At 29.0% G+C, this 10,300-nt stretch overlaps 1 protein-coding gene across 1 annotated transcript; it reads left to right on the top strand.

Annotated features, from left to right (window-relative positions):
- Positions 1 to 7,238: 7,238 nt before the first annotated feature.
- LOC102602059 (probable WRKY transcription factor 71) lies at positions 7,239 to 10,238 on the top strand. The gene is made up of 3 exons (XM_006348895.2): positions 7,239 to 8,016; positions 8,645 to 8,791; positions 9,622 to 10,238. Exons 1-3 carry the CDS (start codon positions 7,562 to 7,564, stop codon positions 9,977 to 9,979), a joined length of 960 nt encoding a protein of 319 aa, XP_006348957.1. The 5' UTR covers positions 7,239 to 7,561; the 3' UTR covers positions 9,980 to 10,238.
- Positions 10,239 to 10,300: the final 62 nt, after the last annotated feature.

The raw sequence follows: 10,300 nt of genomic DNA, 5'->3' as shown, positions 1-10,300 counted from the left end.
ACCCCCCTCAAACACACACCAACCCCCCACATTGAGATTTAAAAGCTTTCAGTAACCCAATGAAGGATATTTCCAAGTTGGTTTTCTGAAAAGATTCCTCTGAATGACAGAATGGTAATTGAAGCATTGGCTCTTCTTTCAGTGCTTCTGTTGGCAGCTAGTGCATGGAAATGAGGACTATTGCTATGTCATACTAGGAAAGAGAGTAGGAGAGATTGTTGATGTACAGATATGTCTTGAGGATTATGTGTTATTATTGTCCTTTCTAAATACAATTTGATCATCATTCTTGTCTCTATTGTGGGTTTTCACTTGAGTATGTACTTTACAGTAGCATGCCTCTTTTACAGTTGAGTAGAAAACTTTCACATCAATTTCCCCTAAATGTGTTCTTGTAAAATATTTTTGTTAAACAAGTGTGTGTGATTAGCATTCAAGGGGGTGTGGCCTAATGGTCCATAAAGTGTGTGTGTGTGTGGAGGGGGGGATCTCCACGATCCAAGGTTATGACATGTATTGTCTACTTTGGTCCAACATACCTCACGAATTTGTCCCATGGGAGCCATGTCATCATCAAGCTCAAAAGTGTGTATACCATGTGACCTTGTGTTAGGTTTTGTTAAACTTTGTACGGTTTCGCTTAAGGTATTATGCCCAATTTTATTCAAGCTTGTAAGCCTAGAAACCTGTCGGTCTTTCATTGGTATTTTAAGTATCAGGTTCCCTAGCAAGGCAAAATCTACCAAACGAATTCTTTCCATGTGCCTAAAGCCTTAGTTGCTCATAGTATGTACCAGATGAAATTAGTCAAGATGTGTGCAAGTAGGTCAAAAGCCCAAAACAACAATGTTATTAAAATAAGTTGGAAATCACTTTTGTCCATGATTAGTGAAAGTTATTCCCCTTTTTATGGTTACAATTCAAGGTAACCTAAAATGATTACATATGGTTAATTTTTCTCATTGTACTAAAGAAAACCAAACTTGGCAATTATCACATATCCCTAGTGTAACAGATTAAAGAAAGATGGTCCTTTGTACAAGTGAAGCTGGAATTTGTTTTTCTCTTTGTTGGTCCCCTCTTTTGGGAAAATCAATCAAATCACTAGTAGAATTTTTCTTTAACTTGTATCCACAAATAATATCTTTGATTCACAATGATTGAGATAGAAGAGAGTTTATCACATGTAGTTGATTGTGTATATTGCTTTAACAATATTTGTCCTTTTGGTTGTGGGACACTCCTAAAGGATAAGCCCAAAAACCAAATCTTAAAAGTATACTATAGTACGTACTATTCCGTTACATGCGCGCAAAATCGATATAGCCGCCTAAAAATTCACAAATAACCATTTTTCAGTGACTGATGTTCACGTCCTGATGTTATATCTGTAGAATTCGAAACTTCACAATGAATCACTTTTCATTTACTGATATTTACGTCATGATGTTGTATCTGTACAATTCAAAACTTCACGACATTGACTATTTTTTTGACACATGATAGAAAAGTGGTTAGTGAACGTTATTTTTCTAAAAGAAAAGGACCTGATATACCCCTTAACTTTGCGATGTAGACTTAATATACCGTTAGATAAAAGACTATATAATATGTGAACCACTTTTATAACGAGGGATATATTAGCAAAGTTAAAGCGTATATCATATCCTTTTTCCTTTCTCTAGTTTTGTGAAGGCTTGAGTTGGCCCCTTTAGGTTCGGTTCACAGTTGATTTACACAAACGTCCTCTTTTTAGGTTACTATCTAGATGTTGTCTCCTAATTTAAAAAGCTATTTAAATATAACTTTCGATAAAATATTTGATTGATTAATACAAACTTATTTGAAAAATTGGGCAATTCATCTGACTAATTGAGAATTGGTATGTTTTTTAAAAAAAAAAAAATTAAATGCTAAACTACTTACATATTTTCTCTTTACAAGACTTAGAGGGTGTTTGGATTATTTGCTTAACTGGAAGTGTTTGGCAAATATAAAAAATAATTTAAAATAAGTAAAAAATGTCTTAAATTAAGTTACGAAGTGTTTGACAAGGTAAAAAATGACTTAAAATAAGTCAGAAATCAAAAGTAGGTATCCCCCTGCTTTTTATTTTTTTTGACTTAAAAGTCATTTCAGTTTAACTTTTTATTTTTGACTTAAAAACTACTTTTTTTAAGCCAATCCAAACGGGCTCTTAGTCAATCCTCACAAGTTTTAGTCAGCAATACACGAAATTAACATGACAGTTTAAAGTAAGTTTGACAACGTTAACCTTCTTGATGCTGACAAACATTGTTCCTTGAGTTGAAAAAAAATATGTTAAATTGTCATTAGTTTGAGATCTTGGAGTTTGAAAACTTGGTTTCACCATAAAAATATTCTAAAGTAATACTGTATGAGACAAGGACCTAGCATGTCTGGTTAGGTTACTTCATGAAAACTTGTAAAAAGAGAACAATAAAAAACATTTATTATATATATTGAGCGTACGAATAAAGTATCACGTTATTGATATAATTTGAAAAAAAAAGAAAAATTTGTATTAAGGCAAATGATATTTTTAATGATGTAAGACCTTTTGAAAAAAATAATCATGCAAGCTTAGCATATGATTTTGGTTGTTATGTATTCTTTCATAATATATTGTATAGCGTTGCATTGTATCGTACTGTTTTGTTTTAATGAATACAACGTTTAGATAGATTGTATCGTTCTCCGTCGTTATATAATGTCACATATCCATAATTCGAATTACATACCTACGGGAAATTGTAGGGTATGGAATAGAGTTACTATGGAAATTAAGGTAGGGTAAATGAAAAATTGAATTATCAAAAAAAAAATGAAGATAACAATGCAATCACACCAAATACTTCTTACAATTACTGTTTAATTTCAACTATATATTCACCAATTCAAACCTGGCTGTGTCCGTGTGTTTCTTCATCTTCTTATTTTCTTTAATTTTTTGTCGTCTCTTATAATTCTTTATGTATTATAATAATTTTGCGGCCTTAAAACGTTTATCCTAAGAATAAAACTATTTCCTTTTCTTGCAGGCAATACTTGCATGTTTTTCTTTACTCTCCGAGTACGAAGTTGGAATTTTCATTAAGGGATATATGAAGAAAACAAATGAGATTCAAGTATTCGAATCTACTATATATGAATAAAAATAATTTTAATTAATCATGTAAAAATTATTCTATAATTTTCTATCGAAAAAGATTCGGCTCCATCCTTTGGTCTTTATATCTGGCTCCGTCCTTGCCCCCTATATACAAATGTTTTATTATTATAAGGTTAATAAAATACCACTTTAGTTATATACTGTCCCTTCTATAGTTCCATATGAACCTTAGCTTTGTACCACTATTAATAGATATTAGGATGAAGTTCAAACGTGCCTATTTTTATTATTTTATTATATAATAATAAATTAATGGAAGTTGCACACGAAGTAACCAGAAAGTAAAAAAAAAAAAGAAGCTAATTAAGGGGTTTGAACATATTAATCAAACAAGTTGCTCAAGTTAATTATACTTTCTGCATAATCATTTTTCTTGATTAGCTCTAATTCATTCACACATGAATAAACTAAACATATATATATATAATAATAATAATTAATTCGTACTCCTTTTACACATATTGAATTCAAAATTTTAAACCCGTCTCTAATTTTCTATTTACATCATCTTATATATATAACACTATGGTTTTGCATGGAGTGAACATGAATAATTGTTTTAACTAAAAGTCATGAATGTTAGGGACAACGTGTGCGTCTTTACCATTCTCTAAGGAATAAAGTTAACAATAAATATTTGTATAATTTGCTTTTCTCCGTATATATAGGCAATAATGTAATGCAACTGTCACAAAATAAATAAAGGTAAAGACTGTTACGGCCCGAAGATTTGGTCTATATATAAATAAAAATAAAAAACTTAGGTTCTTATGAACAAAAATTGACATCTTTAGATTTAGGATATGTTGGTAGGACGATATTTTTTTATTTTTTTAAATGAACAGAAATATCTAAGAAGTTTATTATTGAGATATTTTTAATAATTGTATTCTAGTCTCTTTTGTTGGGGTCGTTTGATGAGAGGGATAAAAATAAATAATTTTGGGATAAAATTTTGGTGTCATGTTTGATTATCAAGTTTAGAATAACTTATTCCACCATTTATATCACAGTAATAAAACAAATTATATCAAATATATGATGGAATAACTTATTCTAATATAACTAATCTCATAATAATTAATGGTGAGATAATTTATTTACAACCAAACGACGCATGTGGGAGTAATTAAGGCAGAGAATTAGTTATATTTTCAATTTCAAATAAAATAAAGAATAAAATGACTTGTATTAACAGCATGGAAGTACGCCGCAAAGTTCGGGATGACGTGGGAGGAATCTATCAACAGAAGTACATTAAGGTATTAATTATTATTTTTATAGTAATTGAAAAAAATATGTAATTTGTACATATACTCTCATGTCTTAATTTATTCCTCTTATTTTTTTATTTGTTTAAGAAAATATCTTTCTTCTGTTTTGTGTATTTCAGTATTTCACGTCTACAAAATTAAAAGACATTGTAGTCGGAATCGGATTTACTATTCTCTTAAAGTCAAGTTTCAATAAATGAATATAAATAAATTTATTTTGATTAATTAAATTGATCAATGAACATGATTTAGTCCTTTAGTTTTTTTATATTGATCAAATTCATACTTTCAAGGCTAATAACTCTTAAAGGTAAAATAAGAAGAATAATGTTATTTATGAATTGATTTTGTGAATTGGGAAATACTCACTCAGTTCCTCTGTCATTTTTACTTATTACTGTTTGATTTGGCACACCAATTAAGAAAATAATTATTAATATAGATATTTTACTACACTATACTTATTAAATGATGTTTAGAGTATTAGGTCTTGGAAAATAAGTATTTAATGGTGAAGATAAACCATGGAAAAAAATAATTGTTTTTTCTTGATGTGTCAAAAGTGACAAATAAAATGAAAATCTATTTTAAGAATAAGTGACAGTAAATTAAATAAACAGAGAGAGTATTAAGGACCATCTACTCCCTCTGTCTATTAAATTAAATTAGATTACATTAATTTGATATTTTAAACAAAAAATTTAGATATTCAAAAACTATACGAAAAGTACTATAAATTGCAATTTTTTTGCATATCAGTATGATGAAAAATATATCGTAAAATTTTGATCAATTTTTTTATAATTTGACTCTAAAAAATAAAACTATAACAATTAAAAGTGAAAGATTTTTAATAAATACGATATATATAAATAGAAACGGAAGGAGTATACGAAGTATAAATATTTTTGGACATAAGGCGTGGAAAACGAAAATTTCTCCCACGTGACAAGTGGGTTTGTGTTTACGGGTCAAATGGCGGTGCCCGATTCGTGACACGTGTGAGGAAATTGATTGATTACTTTCCAACCAAACAGACCGTAATTCCGGAGGCGTTTGAGTTTGACCAACACTTCCACGTCGGCATCTCTCTAACCTTTCATTTATTATTATTATTATTTTTATTTTTCAAAATTTGTACCAAAATTATTAGGTGGAATCCTATCATTTCACTTGATTTTTACATTTCTTGCTACGTTTTTTTCTGTTCAAAAATAAAATTAAAAATATAAATAACAGTAAACTATTCGTTTATATTGCAACTTTTGAAGGTTATTGAAAATGACATTTTAATTATTTTAAAAAGTATATAAAAAGTGGAATAAGTCATAATATCTATAGTTAAAATTCTAAAAAAAAAAAACTCTAGACAACAACAAAAGGGTAAATTCGACTATTTTTTATGTATATAAAAGCCAAACAATTGTCCGGATTTTTGTGTATATATAAATAAATTAAATTAAATTACTTAATAGATTTCTTAATTTTTACTCCAAAATATATTCATGTTTCATAGTAGTAGATGGCAGAGGATCAGCCACGAACATATATACTTGATTAATTTCCTCTGTATTATTAAATAAATCTATTTTATAAATTAACTCATTATATTTTGGACCATTTGTACGTGTATTTCCCTATTGAAAACATGACATTTTTAGTGATATTATATAATTAACGGGTTCACAAGGGAAATTCTCGTGACCTAATCCCACTAAAAGTTAATTAAATCTTTATTTAAAACTTTGCTTATTAATGGACTTATGTGCTCATTGGCAGCTAATTTACTGAGATTAATTAAATACGATTACTTCAAGTTGTGCTATATAGTTTGTTGCTGTAGTAATACAAATTATTTAATAAGTTTCAACGAAAAATAAATAAATTAAAATAGTACAACTTTGGAACTCTATTTCTGTTATGTGCCAATTGTCCTTCATTTGTTAAAAAGAAAATTACTACAGTAGTTTTTCCCACCGAATATACTATTTTCTCCGTTTAAAAATATATGATCTAATTTGACTTGACACGTAGTTTAAAAAAAGAAAGAAAACTATTCAATTTTGTGATCTTAAATTAAAGTTATGTCAAATGTACCAAAATGCCCTTTTATCTTGTCGCATTAAATATGTCACATGGATAACTAAAATTAAAGTGTTTCAGAAAAAAAAGATCATTCTTTTTGAAACAAACTAAAGAAAAAGTCTTTCTTTTTAAAACAGAAAAAAATAGGTCTTTCTTTTTAAAACAGAGGGTATAATTTTTTGACTTGAACTTCCTTAGTTGATCGATAATATTTATATTAGAATAGATCGATCAAATGATCTGCGACTTAAAAAGGTGGAGTGGACCCAATAAGGGTAACCATGACCAATTGGGCTCAATCGTGACCAACGAGTTTGTTGGACGTCCTCAAATTGAGGCGATTACTATGTTCCAATATTAACGAGCTCTCATCTAATAGATTAATCTTTTAGATAAAACTTAATCTAATTTTTAATTTTTTTTATGTATACGGCGATTTTATTTTTCATGATAGCACTATTTTTTAATTCCGCAAAACCGCAACCTCATATATCCATATTCATACTAGGAAAAACTGACAAGAAGTGTCTACTGTGTATGTATATATATATACACAACAAATTGTAAGATGGTGACAAAAAAGTTGTGATCCTATTCAACTATACATGTACCAAACTAATGGAATACCCTTTGATTAAAGTATATTATGTGTTCCATTAAAAGGTAATCCATAAAGACTATATCTTAGTAAACACTACACACACATTAAGTGGGCTTTATGGTCATTTGTTACACACTATATAGCTTGTTGTGTACCTCAATATCCCATTATTCTTGTTGAGCAAGAACCATTCATTTCTATTTCCCTAAACTATAGTAATACATACACACTTCCCAACTCCCAAGAAAAGGAAAAAAAAGAAGAAGAAAATTCAAGAATCAATAGCTCTTGTTAATATTGCATAAATTCAAGAATCTTGAGTTATTTTCTCTTCATCATTTTCTTCAAGACTCTTTTTGTGTTTAGATCCCAACCAAAAAAAAAATCAAACCATTTTTTTACTTCTCTATGTCTGATAATAATCCTTTTAATCATGATTATGCATTTCCTTTCTTTGGTGAAAATCCCTCAATTTATGCTAATCAAGCCAATAGCACACAAAACCCTCATCATAATCATCAAGATTTTGATTATCCTTCATCTTATATGAGTAATCTCACAGAGTGTTTACATGGAGGGTCAATGGATCATTACAACACTTTATCAAGTGCTTTTGGGATGAATAATTGTTCATCATCCTCTGAAGTTGTTTGTCCACAACCATCAATAGATCATCAAGAATGTTCTAGAAAGAATATTAAGAGTGTTGATAATCAAATTCCATTAACACCTAATTCATTAATCTCTTCATCTTCTAATAGTGAGGCTGGTGGATGTCATGAAGAAGATTCTTCAAAAATCAAGAAAGATGATGATCAGTGTGAATTAGATGGAGATGATGATGATAATAAGTCTAAGAAAGTGTAAGGCATTTTTTTTCTTTGGTCCTATAGTACTAGTATAAAAATATAGCCACATCTTTAAATTGTGAGGAAGTTTCTTAATTACTCTAATAGATTAGGTTATTGACCACTATAGTCTTAATTTATTAGATTATTAATTGGCTAGACTTTTTTTCCTAGTTGCAAGCTTATTATTCTTCTACTGATTTTTTGAAAATTAAAAATATCTAATGTGTACCCTTTCCTTAGTTAAATCTTCTTCCCCCATTTTTTGTGTTATGTAAGTCAAGAAAACCCTAATTTTATTTACCCAAAGTCCCAAACAACATCTATATAACCACGGTGTAACCCCACAAGTAGGGTCTAGGGAAAGTAGAGTGTACTATGCAGACCTTACCCTAGGACTGATTTTTGAAAGACCCTGACTCAAGTGCATCAAATTGAAATAGTTATGAACAATGAAAAACAATAATGAAGAAATTAAACATGACAATTAGTCTAATTTTATTTATCTGCTATTCCTATTTTGATTTGTGTTTAGCTTATTTGGAAATCTTGTGTACATGCATAATGTTGTTTAGTGTTAAGATGGACTTATTTTTTAATTTTTAATTTTTGTATAAATTAAAGTTTGTGCTAATTATTTTAGGGGGAAATTGGCAAAGAAGAAAGGAGAAAAGAAACAAAAGGAACCAAGATTTGCATTTATGACCAAGAGTGAGATTGATAATCTTGAAGATGGCTATAGATGGAGAAAATATGGACAGAAGGCAGTGAAGAACAGCCCCTTTCCAAGGTATATTTTCTTTAGAATCAACACTATATTTTCTAAATTACTACTTATTAGAAATGGATTAACAAACTTCTATAGCATTTTATACTCCACAAAACTTGCTTAATTAATAGTACTAGTACTTAATTGCTTCAAAAGTTGCTTAAGTTTTCATCTCTATTATACATAGTTTTAAGGAAAGAGTACTAGTATAATAGAGATGAATTGCACTAAAAGAGTGCATATATATCATAAATTCAAAATTATAATTTGTTAATTCTCAAACCAGTTTAACTTCTATATACTACCTTTCAAAATTAATTATATTGATCACTATTAACTTATTTCAAAAGATAACTACACGTAATAGTCCATAAAAAAAATGAGACTAGTTATAGCCTAGAGAAATAAAACAACTTCTTTCAAATGATCTAATATTAGTGTTTGGTTTACAATAATGAGGTGATTAGATATTTAGGAACAAAAAAGCTTGTTTCACGCAATCAATCTAATCAAAATATGAGTTGTTAAAATTATATACACCTTGTTTTACACTATTAAGTCGGTCAAAGTTATAGTTACAAATAAATCTCTTTAAAATATGTGATTTATAATCTTAAAAATAAAATACTTTGCTTGTTACAATATATGGTTTGTGATTTAATTTGCCGTTATTATCTAGGGCGGAACTACCTCATTGGTTGTTGGTTCAACATAATCCAATAATTTTGGTTCAGACTTTATACTATTTGTATCGAATAGAACCGAATAACTTTAAAGATTTAGAATCTCCAAATCTATATAAACTTCAAATTCTGACTCTGCGCTTCTGCACTTATTATTATTGTTTGTAGGAGTTATTATAGGTGCACAAGTCAAAAGTGCAGTGTGAAGAAACGTGTTGAAAGATCATATGAAGACCCATCAATCGTGATCACTACATATGAAGGCCAACATAACCATCATTGTCCAGCAACTCTTAGAGGAAATGCTGCTGCTGCTTTATTATCTCCATCCTTTTTATCCTCTACACAACAACAATTATATCATAATCCAAATGAACAACAAATCTTCTATAATCCAAATATCCCTATTAATAATTCCTTCTATAATAATTATCATCAACAACAACCTCAATTAGGTCCTGATCATTATCAATATGGACTATTTCAAGATATGGTTTCATCATTGATCAACAAAAGAGAGCCATGAGCATTTAGTCAAGTACTAAAACAAGTATGGGACATTTAATGCAATTTTATGACTTATGTATTAATTAATTATCATGATGTTTTATTCTTGTGTAATTAAAATTGTGTAGCTAACTAGAACTATATATAGTCTAGTAATATCTTATGTATCAGTTTTGAAGCAATGGTAATATTGTCTTTATGTGATATATATGTCACGAGTTTGAGTAGTGACATATATATGGATTGTGGCGACTGTTCTTGAGATCGTACGTGAACAAGAATGTTTTGTGTATTGGACTGCACGTTTTTTTTTTTTTTTTTTTTTTTATGTTTAGGGTCA

This window comes from Solanum tuberosum, unplaced genomic scaffold, assembly GCF_000226075.1.
Source record: "Solanum tuberosum cultivar DM 1-3 516 R44 unplaced genomic scaffold, SolTub_3.0 scf00102, whole genome shotgun sequence".
NCBI classification, from domain to species: domain Eukaryota; kingdom Viridiplantae; phylum Streptophyta; class Magnoliopsida; order Solanales; family Solanaceae; genus Solanum; species Solanum tuberosum.
Note: the sequence above shows the minus strand (reverse complement) of the source record. Positions and strands in the feature narration are given on the sequence as shown.

Excerpts from the sequence above, each read along its gene's own strand:
- LOC102602059 (XM_006348895.2), top strand. The coding sequence starts at position 7,562 with ATGTCTGATAATAATCCTTTTAATCATGATTATGCATTTCCTTTCTTT. Across the intron at positions 8,017-8,644 it reads GATAATAAGTCTAAGAAAGT|GGGGAAATTGGCAAAGAAGA; the intron begins GTAAGGCATTTT and ends TAATTATTTTAG. Across the intron at positions 8,792-9,621 it reads AAGAACAGCCCCTTTCCAAG|GAGTTATTATAGGTGCACAA; the intron begins GTATATTTTCTT and ends TATTGTTTGTAG.